Consider the following 19,963-nt stretch of genomic DNA (forward strand, 5'->3'; position numbering starts at 1 on the left):
CCACCGCCTGCCGTGAGGTGCGCCCGGCTTTCCGGTCGTGCGACGTCGCAAAGCGGAAGTGCGGAACTCAGTGGACCCCGGCCGCCGGAAGGTCAGCGTGTGAAGGAGTCGGTGGTCACGGCGCTCTCACAGCCGCGCCAGGAGAGCCGCGACCGAGCAGACGAGCTCGGCCCGAGGCGGCGCTGAGAACGAAGCGGACAGGAGGCGAGGCCATGGAGGGCGGCGGAGGAAGCGGCAACAAAACCCCTGGTGGGCTGGCCGGCTTCTTCGGGGCTGGCGGAGCGGGCTACTCCCACGCGGATTTGGCCGGCGTCCCTCGTAAGTCCCGCGGCCGCTGACGACCGTGTCGGTCCGGTTTTCGCGGTCCTGCCGGGCGTGAGGCGTGCCCCGGCCTCCTCTGTTGTTTGTACGCTGTCTGCGGTGTCCGCAGGGCACTCGTGTGGAGCCGCGGGTCCCGGGGCAGCTGTGTGCTCGGCTGGAACGCAGGAGCGGTGTCCGCGCCCCGGGCCTCGTCTCCCCTCCCACAGGCTTCTCCGCGTGCAGGGCCGCGTGGGGAGCAGCGCCGAGCTCTGCGGGCCGGTGTCTGCATCCCAAACAGCAGCCCCGTAGGGAGCACTCGAGCGCGAAGCCGCGTGTTGGAAGTCACAGGGGAGCCGTCAGGTCGGAACACTCGCAGCGCGTGCAGCGAGGAAGACGAGTGAGCGCAGCGGCCGGAGGGGCTGGGAGGGCTCGCTCTGCAGGTGTCTGGTAGACGCGAAGCAAGCGTTCGGGACTGGCGACCTGCAAGGTCAGGGATGCGGAAACGTGCCTACAAGCCTTTTCCCGCTCCTCAGCGCTGCGGATGTGTATTCCCGGTTTCAGACTCGGTGGTTGTCCCACGGAATGAATAAAACAATGAAATGGTGGAGGATAAGCGCTTAATAAATCTTTTCTTTTTTGAAAGTTCTTACGTTATATCTTTAGTTTTTTTTATGTTCCTAGTGTCACCGTATCAAAACTGAATCTAGAACACAGTATATATATGATGTCTTAGTTCTGAGTTTGGGAGCTCAGACGGCACAGCCTTAATGTGGCAAAGTTCTGTTACGTTCACTGTATTAAGATTTGAAGGCAAAGTGAGAGATTGAGGAGTGAGCATCATCATGGAGCACTACAAGGAGTGCTTCAGGAGTACAGCAGCTAAATTTTTTTTTAAAGGTGGCTGCTGCTTTCATGGAGTTTGCATCCTATTGAAGTGAGCCAATTAACAAAAACATTTCAGTTAGTGGTAAGTGCGTGTAAAGGCAGTAAAACGGGATCTTGATACAGTGTTGGCAGCAGGAAGTCATTTTAGAATGAGTCAGGGAAAGCAGCTCACAGTTAACATTTGAGCTGTGACCTCAATACTCCTGGGAGGAGACAAATATGTCAGTGAAAATGTCTAGTACAAATTTCCTAATTGAAAACAAACTTGGCATGTTTTAGGAACCACTGTTAGGTGTGTACCAAGATGCAAGAAGGTGGGAGTGGTAGATGAGATCAGAGGGGTAAGGAATGGCAGCTAACATAGTGTCTTTATAAGCCATGGTATAAGTGTAAATGACAGCCGTTAAGCTTCGTTTCTTTTCCTTAAGTAAGCCCATTAGTTACCCTATAGAAAGTGCATTGAAGGAACTAGAGCAAGTAAGGAGTCCAGTTAGGTAGGAGATTATTGGCTGTAGTCTAGGTGAAATTTAATGATTGGACAAGAATGATAGTAGATGGTGATAAGTAACACAATACAAGATGGATATTGGATATAGAATTAATAAGACTTTAAGTGGGTGAAAAAAGCAGTCATGGGTAATGTATAGATTTGTGAGCAATCAAGTGAGAAGGGGAAGGATCCACAGATTAAATTTAAAATGTGAGAAAGTTGATTTTCTGTCAGATTTTTTTTTGTTGTTGTTGTTAATGAGATTCAAGTCTGGCCCTCTTGCGCATCTGTTTTCTTTTGCCCTTACCCGCATCCCTCTGGTGATGGCCCAAGAATTCTCTACCCTGCCACAGTAAATCACCTCTGCCCACAGCTGTTAACACTATGATCTGAAGGAACTGCTGTAAAACATTCACCACATGTAACCCTAACCCTGTTTTCCCCTGGAATTAATTGGTCTCTTGTCGGTCTTATTTTGCAGTTTGTACAGTTGGCAAGCATTCTTCTTACAGCAAAGTAGAAATAAGTTAGCTTTATAGTTGACCTGGGCTATGCTTCCTGGTACTTTATTTGATGCGTGTTACTACCAATACCATCTTTGTGTGAGCGTCTGAGCCACCACCTCAAGGCTTGGTTTGGATTGAAGATGGCGGGAGGAGGCATCTACCACAAGAATGATAAGCATAGAAAAGTGGGAGGAAGTTTCACATTCAGTGAGACTGTAAATCAAAATTGCAAGACATGAAACAAGAGCAGAATTAATGCTAAGTGAAGTAACTTAAAATTTTTTTGTTGTTGCAATAAGATTCTTTGTTTTTTCTCTAGTGACTGGTATGAATCCTCTGTCTCCGTATTTAAATGTGGATCCACGGTATCTTGTGCAGGTAAGATTAAGATTAATTAGGTGTTTTTATGTTTTTATGACTTACTCACTAGGGGCTTACTATTTTAAAAACGTAAGTACGTAGCTGGTATTTGTGCTTGCCTGATCTTTGATATGTATTTTTGGAGGCACCAAGTCTCTGGTTTCCATTCACCCTTTTTTTTCTCACAAACCCTGAGGATTTGGTTGCAACTTTCCCAGATGCTAGTTAATGTATTATTGTATTGCACAATTAATCATATTGTACTCTTATAGTAGCATTTCTCAGCCTAGGATTCTTGGATAACCTTCAAGGGGTTCATACCAAATTTTGTGTATGCATTTATTGGACAGAGAGTCTATACCTTTCTAAGATTATCCAAGGAATAATTAAGAAGGTAATTCTTGCACTTGCATAGCTAATCCAAACTGTTGTGCTTTTATAGTTTCTGCTTTTTTATTTTTTATTTTATTTTATTTTATTTTATTTATTTTTTTTTTTTTTTTACAGAGGCAGAGATAGACAGGGACAGACAGACAGGAACGGAGAGAGATGAGAAGCATCAATCATCAGTTTCTCGTTGCGCGTGCGACTTCTTAGTTGTTCATTGATTGCTTTCTCACATGTGCCTTGACCGTGGGCCTTCAGCAGACCGAGTAACCCCCTGCTGGAGCCAGCGACCTTGGGTCCAAGCTGGTGAGCTCTTTGCTCAAGCCAGATGAGCCCGCGCTCAAGCTGGCAACCCCGAGGTCTCGAACCTGGGTCCTTCCGCATCCCAGTTCGACGCTCTATCCACTGCGCCACCACCTGGTCAGGCCTTTTTTATTTTTTAATGATCAATTTGGTCATGCACGTAGTAAAATGGTGCTTGATAAATGCATAGTAGCTGTGGAATGAAGTTATTTCTCCTTCCAAAGTTATTCTGTCAGCTGTGACTTCTCATTGTTTTTCAGTTTACCTTTCTTTAGAGCTGTTCTTCCTAAACTCTGTTGTACTGTTTCTTCACAATTACCATTACATAAGGCAAGTTACCTGTAATCTATCAAACTTACATTGAGAAGCATAGTCCTGAAGGAGAATCCTTCATAACTGTGTATGTTATATTATTTCATTTCACTTCGAATTAGGTGTTGTTGCTGTTGTTACAGAAAATTTTATTTTTGTTTGACTAAATATAATTGAGTTTCAGTTAAATTAAGGTTTTACTTTCTGTGAAAAAATGATTTTAACAAATTAGAAAACATTTTGCAAGTACTCTTTCTTGAGGGGAGCTCAGCTTGGTTTTCATTATTATCCCTTTAGGATACAGATGAGTTTATTTTACCCACTGGAGCTAATAAAACCCGAGGCAGATTTGAACTGGCCTTCTTTACCATTGGAGGATGTTGTATGACAGGTAGGTATAGTAATTTTTTGTGTGTCCTCAATCCAAGTAGTCAAAGACGTTTAAAATCAAATGTAGTTAGAATGTTGCTTTCACTTTTTTAAAATGATTATTTACATTTTTCATCTTTTCCTACTATATAAAAATGAAAAAGAATCAGAAGTGTGGTTGATTTTTAATATAAAGCTGTATTATTTGGATGAATTGTTACTGTGATTTACTAGGGGCTGCATTTGGGGCAATGAACGGTCTACGACTAGGATTGAAAGAAACCCAGAACATGGCCTGGTCCAAACCAAGAAATGTACAGTAAGTCTCACATAATTGTCTGATGTAGTGGTATTTGAATGTTAACCTCTGCTGTGTTGGCTTGATGAGCACAGCCTTGGGGTTACAAATGTTTAGAGTATTGATATACTTTTTGATCGATTTTTTTTTTCTTATTGAAAATAAAAGGAACTAAGGAATTAGGTTATTCAGACTTAAGCTTTTAAAAGGAGTGATTTTTAAGCCATTGTTCCTCAGTTAGCTGGTGCTACCCCAATCTAACTTCTCAGCTACACCTGTTTCTTGCTGTAGAGCAGCGGTTCTCAACCTGTGGGTCGCGACCCCGGCGGGGGTGGAATGACCAAAACACAGGGATCGCCTAAAGCCATCGGAAAATACATATTATACAATACATTTCTAAATAAAATATGTATTTCCGATGGCTTTAGGCGACCCCTGTGTTTTGGTCATTCCACCCCCGCCGGGGTCACGACCCACAGGTTGAGAACCGCTGCTGTAGAGCTATGTAACCTGCTTTTCAGGTTGTTGAGAATTGTACGTTATTTGGGCATGCAGAACCGTAGGACATGGTAGTGAAGAAATAAGAAGCACCTGAGAGTGGTTGCTAGCTCTGCTGTATCTTGAATTTAACTTAACTCTCCATTTCTGAAATGGAAAGGTACAGAAAATTTAAATGAAACTCCTAGAACTTAGAGATAGTTCCAGCAGGAATAAGACAATCTTCTAGGAAAATTGATTTGCAGAGAAGGAAAAGTACAATTAAAAAGGTCAGGAAGTGTATAGTATATACTGTGTATCTTCACCCTGCTTAAGAAATAAACAGGACCAGTCCCTCTTGATATTCCCTTAATATATTGTTTAGTCTTGTATGTGTTTGTATTTTATATGAGTGGAATCACAATATATATTCTTCAGGGCTCATAATTTTGTTTTAGGACACTTTGAACTTTATCTTCTTTGTTGTTTAGCCAGCAGATGGCAGCAGGTGTCTGCTAGAATTAGACCTTTGGAATCCCTGAAGGCCTGTCAGTTTTTTCATATTCCTGTTGGATTGTTACCCTTGCTTTACTAGCCCAGATGCTTGTATACTTTTGTATTTATATTCTCGACATTTTCCCTTACTACAATAATTTTTTAAAGTTTTTTGTATTCTGGAGAATTTGGAATGTATACAAAAGTAGACAAAATAGTACCGTGAACACCTATGAACTGATGAACTGTAATCCTTCTTCAACATCAGTGAAGACCAATTGTGTCCTATCTCCCTCTTTCCTTCCATATTATTATGAAACAAATTCTCAATGTTATATTGTTAAGTATCAATTTGAATTTATCCTAATTTGGTTATCCTAGAAAAGATAACCTTTATTTCTTAAAATAGTAATAGTTAATAATCTTTTAGAGAGGGTCAAATTTCTTTTCATTTTTCAATTTTTTTTTTTTTTTTTAAGCAAGAGAGAGGGGGACAGACAGGAAGGGAGAGAGATGAGAAGCATCAACTCAGAGTTGCAGCACCTTAGTTGTTCATTGATTGCTTTCTCATGTATCCTTGACCAGGGGGCTCCAGCTGAGCCTGTGACCCCTTGCTCATGCAGCGACCCCACATTCAAGCTGGCAACCTCAGGATTTTGAACCTAGATCCTCAGTGTCCCAGGCTGACACTCTATCCACTGGTCACCTCCTGGTCAAACTGCATTTTAAAAAATCTTATACACTTTTTTTTTATACTCACTCTGCTCTTCCTAGATAGACAGCATTTAAAAATGGAAAAATGATGGGGTTTCAAGCTAGCTAGACAGACCTTTGTAGCTTCAAAGCCTAGTTTTATTACTTACCATTTTGTGATCTTTGGTAAGCTTTCTATACTTTCTGCCTTTACGGTTGTTGAAACCTGACCTGTGGTGGCACAGTGAATAAAGCATGGACTAGGAACACTGAGGTCGCCAGTTCAAAGCCCTGGGCTTGCCTGGTCAAGGCACATGTGGGAGTTGTTGCTTCCTGCTCCTCCCCCCTTCTCTATCTCTCTCCTCTCTAAAATGAATAAATAAAATCTTTAAAGAAAAAAACATTTTTATTAAAAAATGGGTGTGAGGGGTGTTGAGAGATGGTTAACGTGAGTAGGTAAAGGCCCAGTAAATGAAAGTATGTTGCCCAATTGTATCCCAAAGAATTTTACCAGTTTGCAATGCTATCTGCAGTATAGTAATGAAAGTTAATAGTTTTAAAAGCTTAACCAATATAAAAACAGTGTGCTAAATCTAAATTTTATTGATAAATATATTAGTAAATAATTAATAAGAAACAATATACTTCTCCATAAACAATCTTTTAGAAGTAATACAAATTTTTGTTTTGACCATTAATTTAAACTAGTTCTTTTTCTGGTTGTCAGTGTAATTGTATGATCTCCAGCAGTAGTCAGCCGTCCAGACAGGACCGTTGCTGTGATGGTGTTACATTGCTGGGAGAGGAATGTGCTGTCCTTCTCCAGTGGCCTCCGCCACTGTTCTGGTAGCATCAGGCACTGGAGCAAGGCAGAACTGTGCTTCCCTGAGAGTGTGCTAAGCACTCACTTTGGCTGCTTAGTTCTAGTGTGGGAGCAGACACAGCGTCCTTTCTCCCTGTTTCCTCCTGGTTTGCTTTTTCCTTCTTTGAGTATTTAGTTTTAATTCCTCTTTATAGTCTATAATATTTCATGTTTTGATTTTAAATATTCTAAATATATATATACACGTATACTTTTTCCTCAAAAAAAAAACATTAATAGCTTGTTTGTTCATTATAATGGCTTTTTGTTTTTTTGTGACAGAGACAGGAACAGACAGGAAGGGAGAGAGATGAGAACCATCAATTTTTGTTGCGACCTCTTAGTTGTTATTGATTGCTTTCTCATATGTGCCTTGACAAGGGGCGCTACAGCAGAGCAAATGACCCCTTGCTCAAGCCAGCAACCTTTGGGCTCAAGCTAGCGACCATGGGGTCATGTCTATGATCCAACACTCAAGCCAGCAACCCTGCGTTCAAGCTGGTGAGCCCATACTCAAGCCAGTGATCTCAGGTTTTCAAACCTGTGTCCTCTGCATCCCAGTCTAACACTCTACCACTGTGCTACCACCTGGTCAGGCTGTAATGGCATTTTTAAAATGCATATTGGCCTCTGTAAACTTTTTTTTCCCAAAGTGAGAGGTGGGGGGCGGCAGACTCCCGCATGCGCCCGACCAGGATCCACCCGGCATGCCCACCAGGGGGCGATGCTCTGCCCATCTGGGGCATTGCTCCACTGTAACCAGAGCCATTCTAGTGTCTGAGGCAGAGGCCATGGAGCTATTCTTAGTGCCTGGGCCAACTTTGCTCCCATGGAGCCTTGGCTGTGGGAGAGGAAGAGACAGAGAGGAAGGAGAGGGGAAGGGGTGGAGAAGCAGATGGGCACTTCTCCTGTGTGCCCTGGCCGGTAATCAAACCCAGGACTTATACATGCTGGGCCGACGCTCTGTACTGCTGAGCCAACCAGCCAGGGCCGGCTTCTGTAAACTTCTTTATAAAATACATCAGACTGTCATTCAGAGCCTTTATAGTTTTGATATATATTTAATAAGGAATTTCTTTGTTGCTCAAAAAAATCTTTATATTTCTATAAAGGAAAAGCCTTCCTTACTGACTTCTGAGGAGGTATTAAGTTTTTTAATGAAGAAAAACTAGAAATTGGGCTAAATAGTTGCAATTGTGTTTTTTTAAGTTATTCTTTTTTTTTTTTCTGCCCTTGCAGGATTTTGAACATGGTGACCAGGCAAGGGGCACTTTGGGCTAATACTCTAGGTTCTCTTGGTAAGTAGATTTCACTTAATAATAAATTACTAATGCAAAGACAGAATGTACACATATCATGAACATCCAAATTTTGATGAAAATTTTTTAAATTCTAGGATCTTAAAAAATTACATTTAAATTCACTCTAGTCTGTAGTGTGGATACTACTTAGGAAAAGACTGGAATCTACATAAAATAGTTTCAGGTGCCAGTACCATCTTGTACACCACATCTAAATGTTTTAAACCTTTTAAAACACTCTCCTGTGCAAGCAAGAAAGACACCAAATAAAATCATGTTTTAACTAAAATGAAATCCAAATAATTTAGATCCTGGACAAACAGTGTTGTGCGTTAGGAAAGATTTGGGGTCCAATAGTTAGAGGTGAGGCCTGACCTGCGGTGGCGCAGTGGATAAAGCGTCAACCTGGAAATGCTGAGGTCGCCGGTCCGAAACCCTGGGCTTGCCTGGTCAAGGCACATATGGGAGTTGATGCTTCCAGCTCCTCCCCCCTGTCTCTCTCCCTCTCCCTCTCTCTCTCTCTTTCCCCCCCTCTCTCTCTCTCCCCCCCTTTCTCTCTCCTCTCTAAAATGAATAAAATAAAATAAATTAATAGTTAGAGGTGATAGGTTAAATAGCCCTCCTGCTCTGTTTTCCTGAGGCTGCTCAGCACTCTCAGAGGTGGATTTAACGACGGGCGCACTGGGCATGTGCCCTGAGCCCCGACTTCTATGGGGCCCCACAAAACTGCAGCTTTACATTTTCTTCTAATGCAGCGGTTCTCAACCTGTGGGTCGCAACCCCGGCGGGGGTCGAACGACCAAAACACAGGGGTCGCCTAAAAGGTGTTTTGGTCGTTCAACCCCTGCCAGGGTCTCGACCCACAGGTTGAGAACTGCTGTTCTAATGACATTGTTTGGTTTCATATGTGCAATTTTAACATTTATAGTACATAATATTTTTTATTTATTTAAAAATATGGTTAACATTTATTTCTATTTTCCCTGTCTCTCTCTTTTTTAAGGGACCCAATATTCTCTTCTGCACCCAGGGCTTGAACCAACCTTAATCTGCCTCTGAGCACTGTTTATCTAAGTAGAGTTCCAAGACTTACTTGCCAGAGTTGCAGTGCCTTTGTAGATAACGGAGACTTTGGCAGTTCTAAGCAAGGGTGGTTTAGTAGTACTTAGGGCCCAGTGCTTTTCTACTGTATTGTTTATGAGTAAGTGACTCGACTCAACGACTTCAAATACACCTAGGTGTGGCACTTATGTCCTCACATCCAAATTTTTCTTTATAACTTAGTTGAAAGCCTGAATATCTTTTAAATATGACAAACTAAGGAAAAATGTAGGCATCTCAGAAAGATAGAAAAGGCCTTTTTTGACACAGTAAGAGCCTAGCCTTATTATAAAATTTGGAAGTAGTAAATTTGCACACTATAAAGTCAAAATCAATTGTGGGGTCCCAGTAAAAGGCTGCTTCTACATGTTGCTTAAGTCCCTGTTGCCCCACCTCCCATACATTGTCACCCTCCTTTGTTTTGATTGATTGATTGTACACCTAGAGTAATCAGCCTCCCTTTTCTACCCAGGACTTTTTCCATTTTAGCACTGATGGTCCCGTATACCAGGAAACCCTCAATCTTCAGCAGACTGGGATGGCCAGTCACCTGTGTTCCCTTTGTAATGTGATCAGTCCCTGTATTCTGCTCAAGTTCAGTTTCAGTTAAAGAAGAAAGAAGAGCCTTTATAAAACATCACAACAGTAGAGTTGTAAGGCTGATCTTAGTATAATGTTGAGGACTCAAATGTGGCCATTTGAGGACGTATAAGGAAAGGGATTAATGCAGCAGTTTTCAAGTGCGCCACAAGAGACACACTGGTGTGTCCTAAGTCTTTAAAACATGCACTACCTGACTGTTCAGTTAGGGACACTGACATTTTCCCTTCGATTGTCAAATAAAAAAATAACCAGCACAATAATATCTGTCCAGTGCCAATGAATAAAAGTTACACTTTTTTTTTTTGACAGATTAGCAAAAGAAAAAATTTTTTTTTGATGTGCTGCAGAATTTTAGTAATTAGTTTATGTGTGCCATGAGATAAAAAAGGTTGAAAATTGCTGGATTAATGCATTTGTGGCTAATGGGAATCTTTATAGGTAGTTTTGGGGAAGATCCTGTTAAAACTAAATATGTTTGTTTTATAGTTTTTACATATACAGAAACCAAACTTGACCTTTTTTTAAGTTATATATTTTTTTACATATACATAAGTTTTTGTTTCTAAATCTGAAGTACAGACAGCTATTATAACTAAAATACAAGTGAAAATTAAAGATTTTTTCCTGGGACTCCCTAGTCGTACTTTGCATAAATAGCTATTATTAATATTTCCTCTGAATCTTTCCAAACATCATCTTTGCATATCCAGAGGCGTGATATATGTCTGTTTTGCATATTGGAAAATATAGTTCATCCTCCTTTTAAGGTGAGGATATATAATATTCCATTCTATAAAAAGTCCCTTTCTGGATCAGTCCCTTCCTAAGGGCTATTTTGTTTGTTGCCAGACTTTTGCTATTAGTGTTTTAAGTGACCACTCTTTACATACCTTTGAATACTTAGAGTGATGTCTGTAGGATATATTTATCTAAATATAATTTCCATCCTGACTTTCAGCTATTTTTTATTATTGATCAGTTCCCTTTCTCCTGTAGCTTTGCTTTATAGTGCGTTTGGTGTCATCATTGAGAAAACACGAGGGGCAGAAGATGACCTCAACACAGTAGCTGCTGGAACCCTGACGGGCATGTTGTATAAATGTACAGGTAGGTGATGCTGGAGAGAGGGCTAGCTCTTACTACATTTGAAGTGTGCTTTTTAGTCATAGTTTTCAAAGAAAACTTTATACTTTTTTTTTCTTTTTGTGCAATATAATCCAATCTAGTATTGTTAGAAGCCTCATGATTATTTTGGGTTTGGAGTTTTTGTTTTTTAGTTTTGGTAAAATACACATAAAGTAAAATTGGTCATCTGAACCATATTTTAAGTGTACAGTTCAGTTATGTTAAGTTTACATTGTTGTACAGTCAATCTCCAGAACTTTTCATTATTTTGCAAAACTGAAACTACTCATTGATAACAACTCGCCATTTCTCCCTTCAGCCCCTGGCAACCACTGCTTTCTATCTATGAAATTAACTACTTTAGGTACCTCCTATAAGTGAAATCATACAGTATTTATAGTTTTGTGAATGGCTTATTTCATTTAGTGCAGTGTCTTCAAGGTTTATTTGTGTTATAGCATGTGTCAGAATTTATTTTCTGTCTAAGGCTGGATAGTACTCCATTATGCATACAGACCACGTTTTGTCTGTCCCTCTCTCAGTGAACAGTTGGGTTGCTTCCACCTTTGGCTACCTCTTAGAATGAATATGGATATACTAAATAGCACTCAATTTTGAAAATATAATCAAAGCCCTAAGAGTTGGACCAAAATGATCTGGGTGAAGATACTAAATTCTCTAAAATGGAATAATAATTAACATTCACTGAATTACGATTATACTCTCAGCAATAAATTCCTAGTAATTTAAAACTGAAGTTATAATCACACACCGATTTTACATATGAGCACGATGTCATATAAGCTGTGACAGCCCCAAATTTTTCATCCCATTTCAGTTTTTTTGTTTGTTTGTTTATTTGTGACAGAGTCAGAGAGAAGGACAGACAGGGACAGACAGACAGGAAAGGAGAGATGAGAAGCAGCAATTCTTCGTTGCAGCATCTTAGTTGTTTGTTGATTGCTTTCTCATATGTGCCTTGACCGAGAGGCTACAGCAGAGTGAGTGACCCCTTGCTCAAGTCAGCGACCTTGGGCTCAAGCCAGCAACTTTGGGCTTCCAGCGACCATGGGGGTCATGTCTATGATCCCACGCTCAAGCCGGCGACCTCTGGGTATCAAACCTGGGCTCGTTATGTCCCAGTCCAGCGCTCTAGCCACTGCACCACTGCCTGGTCAGGCTCATCCTATTTCAGTTTTAAATGGTTTAATTAAACTGCATAAGTTCTATACTCCTCTCCCTGAAAAGCACTCTTATTGTTTGATTGCTTTATTATTAGACACTTGACTGAGTAATTCTGCTTCTTGGGAATACCTTCATCAGGTAGCATTTTTGCTTAATATTTACTAGAAAAAAAAGTCTAACATGATTATAAAGTCCAAGTTTTCCTAATGAAAGACTAAGACTTTCCTACATTGAAAATAGATTGAGCCTGACCTGTGGTGACACAGTGGATAAAACATTGACCTGGAACACTGAGGTTGCCAGTTCAAAACCCTGGGCTTGCCCTGGCCGGTTGGCTCAGCGGTAGAGCGTCGGCCTGGCGTGCGGGGGACCCGGGTTTGATTCCCGGCCAGGGCACATAGGAGAAGCGCCCATTTGCTTCTCCACCCCCTCCCCTCCTTCCTCTCTGTCTCTCTCTTCCCCTCCCGCAGCCAAGGCTCCATTGGAGCAAAGATGGCCCGGGCGCTGGGGATGGCTCCTTGGCCTCTGCCCCAGGCACTAGAGTGGCTCTGGTCGCGGCAAAAGCGATGCCCCGGAGGGGCAGAGCATCGCCCCCTGGTGGGCAGAGCGTCGCCCCTGGTGGGCATGCCGGGTGGATCCCGGTCGGGCGCATGCGGGAGTCTGTCTGACTGTCTCTCCCCGTTTCCAGCTTCAGAAAAATACCAAAAAACAAACAAACAAAAAAAAAAACCCTGGGCTTGCCTGGTCAAGGCACATATGGGAGTTGATACTTCCTGCTCTTCCCCCCTTGTGTCTCCTCTCCTCTCCCCTCCCTCCCTCTCTCTCTCTCTCCCTCTCTCTCTCTCTCTCTCTCTCTTTCTCTCTCCTTTCTCTCTTTCTCATATCTCTCAACTGAATAAATAAAAATTTTTTTAAAAATTAGAAAAGAAAAAGAAAATAGATTGCATTTGGGATTTTATCCCTAAGAGCACACCAAACTTCTTGCAACATGTTTGGTTGTGTTTACACACACCAGTTTCCAGGTAAAATATGTCCATGAAATGTTGCCTTGGCATAGAAAAACTTTGCTAAAAAGTAAAAAAGACTTTCACATTGAAAATTTTTAGAGTTAGACAAAAGAATTTTAAATTTTAATTGGCAGGACAAAGGTGACACTCAGCAGGGGATTATGGCCCAAACTATATTTTAAATGGTCAAATTAATACTTAAAAAACAGGAGAGTTCACAAAGATCTAGAATCCTGCTTCTTTTGAGTAAATGGAAGACACCATGCAATGGTGTCACATGGCTGGAGCAGAGTGGGGAGCTGCTCTACCCCCAGGGATGAGCATGTCCTCTGTTATAGGCAGTTCTAAATATAAGAATGCAAATTACCATCTAATTTAAGGTATTATACATATTTAAAAGATAGAAAGGAGAAAAGGCTTACTACTTAATATTTTCAAAAGAAATGGGTGTCTTGCTTTCTATGTCAAGGACTTCTGTGTAGTAATAGCTTAGGACAGTTTCAACATAAGTTATGGAAGCCCTTGACTGGAAAGAGAAAAAGCAAAAGATTTGTCACCGACCGTCGGTGATGAGTTCACTGCAGATCCAGTGAGGTGGTGGGAAGTAGAAATGTGTGATCTGCTGAACCAGAACCCCAGCATAGCTCCACAGTGCCTGGCTCACGTCATCCATATCCTCTAACAAAGGCTGATCGGTGTCTCATTAATTTCTGGTTTGGGATAAACTTCATAAGACAGTACAGAATTATGAACTTTGTATGGTGGGAATACAAAATGTAACTTCAACTTTGAGATTTGGAAAAGCGTTTGGGCACTGTTTGTCTAGAGCAGTGGTAGTCAACCTGGTCCCTACCGCCCACTAGGGGGCACTCCAGCTTTCATGGTGGGCGGTAGGGGAGCAACCAAAGTATAAATAAAAAGATAGATTTAACTATAGTAAGTTGTTTTATAAAGATTTTTTTTTCTGCCAAACTTAGCGAAAATTCGACATGGTAAGTAATTATTATTATATGCTTTGACTTGCTGTAACTCTGCTTTATAAATTTTATAAAGTAAAGTTACTTCCCTACTTTATAAATCACCATTACTATGGAACCAATGGGCGGTTAGAAAATTTTACTACTAACAGATGCAAAAGTGGGCGGTAGGTATAAAAAGGTTGACTACCCCTGGTCTAGAGTCAGCATAAACTATTAAGGAAAGAATTTTACATTTAGCCTGACCAGGCAGTGGCGCAGTGGATAGAGCATCGAACTGGGATGTGGAGAACCCAGGTTCAAAACCCCAGGGTTGCTGGCTTGAAGCCTAACATTGCTGGCTTGAGCCCAAGTTCATTGGCTTGAGCAAGGGGTCACTTGTTCTGCTGAAGAACAACTAAGACTTAAGGAGCTGCAACAAAAAATTGATGCTCCTCATATCTCTCCCTTCCTGTCTATCCCTATCTATCCCTCTCTCTGTCTTTGTCACACACACACACACACAAAGAATTTTACATTTAGGGAAATGGCTAATTCCTGCTGATCTACATATTTCCAATCCCCGGTGTACTTTAAAGATAGACTTTTTTTAAGTTTAGAATTAAAGCAATATGATTCAGGATAGCCACTTCAGTGTAGAAGTAGTGCTTTTGCAACTTCTTAGTAGAAAGTGAGGAAAAATACTGCATGAGATAATGTTTTGTCAGATGAAAAAGAGGCTAATTTTTAAAATAATTCTAATGACACGATTTTAGTTAAGGCCGAATGCTTACTTAATGACCTATATAAATATTTTCCAGAGGGTGTAAAATGTCACTGTTAGATTTCCTATGGCATATGAAAGTCTGTTTAATAATGATCAGTATTCTACCAGAACTAGAATAGTGGTAGTTTTGCTGTCATTCACAAGTTTAGGAATGTTTAAGAGGCCTGGTCACTTATCTTCAGGAAACAAGGCCTCAGAAACCAAGATATGCCCCCTACCCTTCCCACTCACAAAAGCATCCCTGATCTGTTTAATCCTGTTCCTTCCATAAGAAAGTCATCTTATAAAAGCAAATTAATAAAGCAAAAAGATATACAAATCCATTTTATCAAATTAAGCAATTATCAGTGTTATTGTTAAAAATTAATATGTATCCATGAATGCCAGGCCTTCAAAATTAAACTTTTTATGTCAAAAGAAACCATCTGATGACTTCATTTCTATTCCTGGCATCAACTCTCTTCCAGTAAATAAAAATGCTTGTAACGTAAAATAGGCAAAGAGTTAACTGAGATAATATGTAAAACATTTCAACAGATCACCTTAACAACCCAATAGATAACAGAGCAAAGCCGTGACAGAGCACTTCAGGAAAAATACAAATGACTGCTAACCCATAGAAGTTGTTCAGTCTCAGAAGCAGCCAGGGAAAAGCAAAATAAAACAATATTTTCACCAACTTGCTTAGATAAGGTGATGGTAAATGACATTTAATATTGGCAAAAGATAAGCAAGTGCTTTGAAGGGCATTTTGGCATTATTAATACTATGTAGAACCTGTGCTCAAGCAATCTAACATCCAGCAGTTTACAGCAAACCAAGGCATACATGCAAAACTGTACACACCAAGGCATTTGGGACTAATTTCCAGGGGAAGGTGGTATTTGAACAGAGGCTGACAGATGAGGGAGCATATGAGGAGGATGTCTGTAGGGAATGACTTAGGTAAAGGTAAAAGCAACATCAAAGACCCTGATGGCATTGGTAGTTCAAAGGCATTGGAAAGAGTAGTAGAATTTGAGATCATAAAAGTGGCAATGGACCAAATTATGGAGAAGATAGAGCTTTGTGGGTCACAGAAAAGAATTTGACTTATAGGTACTAGCATTTCTGTTTACTTACACCCTTAAATTGTGTTTTTTACTTCTAGAGTTAAACTATGTGTGATTGAAAAATTAAATAGCTAGAAAATCATGTTCTCTAGAATCATGAAGGGAAAGAGCAAAGAATTAGAGAACTCGGAATGAGGGTAAGGATGGGAGTGGACCAGACTGTCGTGTACTCTTGACTTCTAAAATTATGTGCTTTTGATATGACTACTTTGATAAAAATAAAGAAGGAAAGAGTGAAGCTGTTTCACATAATAACATTACTTGAGGCGTTTGAGTGGGAGGGCCATGAGGAGACATGTTGAATGGGTGAGAGCTCCAGTTCTGCAAGATAAGGAGGGTTCTCTGAGGACGGGTGGTTGCAGTGGAAGCCCAGTAATGCCAGTGTACCTACTGCCACTGAACTGGACACTTAAAACACTATCAGGCCATTTGTATTTTACCACAACTTTTAAAAATAATTAAAAATTTTCACAGTTTTAGATAGTGCAAAGAAACCCACGTTTGAATGGTTTTTAGCAGCCATCTCAGTGAGTAGGTGAGGCTGTTCCTCTGAGTAGGGGCCATCAGTTCTTGCCAGCCAGCTGCCTGTCTGCTCACTGGTTTACCTTTTTTGGTTACATTTTAAATGCTTATGTAAGTACTACATAAAGCCTTTTGTCCCTCAAAGCCTACAATACTTATTTTCTGGCCACTTCAGGAAAAATTTCCTGATTCCTGCTTTAAAGTATTAGTTCACTGTGTAAGCTCTGCCGCTATCAAGCTCTCTGCCTCGGAAAAGGCATTTAAACATTCGGGCCATGTTTCCCCATGTGTAGGGAGATGTAATATTTGCCATTTCTGGAAGTTGTGTAAGGATTCAAAATATAGAAGGTACAACTGTGAAACTCACATCTCATGTTTGTTGTGCTTTATAGAGACTGACCATTGGCCTTATTTGATTACTCTGTTCAAAGCCAGTGTATTTGCTAATCAACTTCCAGTGCTTATTTGGGCAGACGTTGATAACAGAAAGCCTAAAGCCAAGGTCTTCAGATTTTTAACAAATCAGCCAGTTGGAAAACTCAGAGATTAGTGGTAAGAGCTGAAACGAAAACACGGCTAGTATGTGATAAAGGCAACCATGATTCATGATCAACTGCTCTTAGTAATTCAGACACTACATATTTTTGGTACACTCTTGCTGAATATAACTTTTTTCTAGTTTTCAAAGCAACTTAATTGATTTGTACTGTTTCATTTTGGTCAGGAAGTAGACAGCTTGGGGGGGGGGGGGTTGTGAGGTTTGTGAATTGATTTTAGAGAGAGAAACATCAGTTTGTTCCACTTACGTGTATGCGTTCCTTGGTTGATTCTTGTATGTGCCAACTGGGGATTGAACCTGCTACACTGGCATATTGGGACAGTGCTATGAGCAACTGAGCTAACTAGCCAGGGCAGGATAAATTGTTCTTAATAAACACTCAACATGCCATTGATGTCGCAAAGATCTGAAAGCTGTAGTTTCCAGTTTTATTGCATTAAGCCCAGTGCCCATGCCCGGGAGGCTTATTTGACCTCTGAAAACTCATGTGAAAATCCTTCTGAAGCAGCCAAGTAGAAATGATGCTGAGATACTTAAAAGCGATGGGCCAACTGGCAGGAACAGTTGCCGACTTCAGAGCCCTGTGGATCTGTAATCTGCTCTTTAGTAACTCCAGAGTTCATCTGTTTGGTCCCAGGAAACGGTACCTGCAATAATTAGTCATTTTTCTACTAATGAACAGCAGTGAAGCCACCTTAGCTTTTGCTTGTATTGATTCAGAATGTTAGAGGATTAAATTTTTGTGACCCACTTGAGAGAACCCTCATCACCTTGAGTTTAGGTCTAGTAACACACACACAGTGATGTTCTTGCAGATAGCTTTTATTCTCCTATACTTTGTAGTTTACTTTTTCCATTTCAGGAATTTTGTCTAATTATAGTTTATTTGCAGCCCATACAACTTTCTGTTGACTTACTGATCGAAGATATGAGGTAGATCCTTATTAAACTGAGAATTTTTAAGTTAGCTAATTGAATATATAGTATTTTTTATGTTTCATCCACATTGAATACTGTTGCAAATTCAACTGCAATGCCTAGTCTACTTATAGCAACATAATACAGAGATCTGGACTTCAAGGAAATAGTCTTTAAATTTTTTTTTTTTTTACGTTTCTGATCCCCCCACCCCCATATTTGACATCCACTTATAGAAGATGCATCCAGTTTCTGTTTGGGACTGTTTGAAAGAGATAATTAGGGCATTTCATAGTGGAAGCCCAAGCAAGTCAGCTATCAGAACTCTTCAGACTAGAGACTCTTAGAAGGAGTGGCCCTTTATCAGAGAAGCCATCTGGTATTTTTTGCAAAAATGGTTGCTTTGACATGGATTTAGCAACATCACTGAATTTCACAGAATTGACTGTCTCCTACCTCTGGGAAGGTAATCGCAGACTACTGCTCCATTCCCTTTGTTTACGTAGCAACTTGAAACAATACTGCATAGCTACAATATAGGCTGCCAAAGCAGTGGAACATCAAGTAAGAGAACATCAAGTACTTCTTAAAATTTATTTGGGTGCCCCCTTTTGTCTTAGGACTTGGGGACTATATTCAAATCACTGGTGGAAACATTTTTGTTCTGCATTTCAAAGTATCTTGCTCATCCTTTCCACATGAAAAATATTTTTTGATGTTAAGCAAAAATAGTTGTCTAATCCTTGAATGTTTTAAAACTAGTGTGAAGATCCTCATTGCTCAGTAGTTGTAGAAGATTGACACTCAGTGTAGAAATGGGGAGCAGTGTAGGAATGGGGGGCAGGGGAATTGGTACTTCATCTGCACCCAAGTCAAAGCTTTATTGTAGCCATCTTACCACCACTACTTGAGTCTTCCAAGTTAATTATTTGGAGAATCTGCAGAATCCAAAGGCTGTTTCCCAAGAGGGTGTTACCTTGTTTATATTATAACCTTAAATCGATTGACAGTGCCAGTGAGGTCTAAACTGTATGACTAGCAGGAAATTACTGATCTGGCTGGGACTTTACTGATAATAAGCATCAGATCTTTTGTAAACAAGTGAGATTGAGAAAAGTCAAGAAATTAACACCGATTATCTTACGTACAAATTGTGACATTAAAAGTTAAAACGATTTTTAAATATGAAATGTTAAACAAGTTTTTTTCCTCTCTCCCAGGTGGTCTTCGAAGCATAGCACGTGGAGGTCTAGCAGGACTTACACTAACTAGCCTCTATGCACTCTATAATAACTGGGAGCACATGAAAGGCTCCTTGCTCCAACAGTCACTCTGAAGATTTTGCCAACTTATGAATAGAGGACACTTTAGTAGTCATCTAGATCAATTTATGAGTCATTCTGGAGTTCTCACTTATAACTACAATTAGCTTGAAACATTGTGCAGATTCTGATTTGCTGTGATGAAGATGGTTGACCAGACTGGCTCTCCTTTCAGCCATTAATGAGTTGAACCAAAACCCTCTGGTGGCTGAGTGCTATGGTTCTTTCCTACCCCTGAACTGGAAAACTGCTTGCTCCCAGCGTTCAGGTCATTCTTGTCACTTCTGTATCACTTGTTCATTTAACGATCCAAGCTATAATATAATAATAAAGGGTGAAAACAACCAAAGTCCACACCAATGAAAACACAGTGGGTGTCTCCATTGAAAAGCACTTTCTCGGTTTTAAAGTGAAATTTAACCAGCATTTTTTTCTGCCCCAAAGTTTTTGTGTTTGTATTGAAATGAAGGGTTAGTGGCAGCATTAACAGCTAGGTGACTTTCTAGTAGAGCTGACACTAAACAATCTCAAGATATTTCAGGTTGAACATTATACCAGTCAAGTAGTGTGCTAGAACAGTCTGTCCAGCAGTCACACCTAATTCTGTAATGCATGAACTCACCCCTTACTGGGGATAATTGGAAAGTGATGAAATAGACAAGAGCTTTAAGTTTCTAAAGAAGCCTTGGGAAAAAATAAGATTGCACAGCAAGTTATATATATACATA

The 19,963-nt window shown here is 40.5% G+C and overlaps 1 protein-coding gene and 1 non-coding gene across 2 annotated transcripts; both read left to right on the top strand.

Moving 5' to 3' along the window:
- The first annotated feature begins 64 nt into the window (after nucleotides 1-64).
- Nucleotides 65-19,605, top strand: LOC136380444 (mitochondrial import inner membrane translocase subunit Tim23). The gene is made up of 7 exons (XM_066348209.1): nucleotides 65-318; nucleotides 2,501-2,559; nucleotides 3,841-3,934; nucleotides 4,147-4,231; nucleotides 7,977-8,035; nucleotides 10,739-10,849; nucleotides 19,134-19,605. The coding sequence occupies exons 1-7, from the start codon at nucleotides 213-215 to the stop codon at nucleotides 19,247-19,249; spliced, it is 630 nt and encodes a 209-aa protein (XP_066204306.1). The 5' UTR covers nucleotides 65-212; the 3' UTR covers nucleotides 19,250-19,605.
- On the top strand, nucleotides 6,618-6,818 carry LOC136381632 (small nucleolar RNA SNORA74). Its single transcript, XR_010747119.1, has one exon. It is a non-coding gene; the product is annotated as a small nucleolar RNA SNORA74 (small nucleolar RNA).
- Nucleotides 19,606-19,963: the final 358 nt, after the last annotated feature.

Source organism: Saccopteryx leptura, chromosome 9, assembly GCF_036850995.1.
Source record: "Saccopteryx leptura isolate mSacLep1 chromosome 9, mSacLep1_pri_phased_curated, whole genome shotgun sequence".
In the NCBI taxonomy this organism is placed as follows: Eukaryota; Metazoa; Chordata; class Mammalia; order Chiroptera; family Emballonuridae; genus Saccopteryx; species Saccopteryx leptura.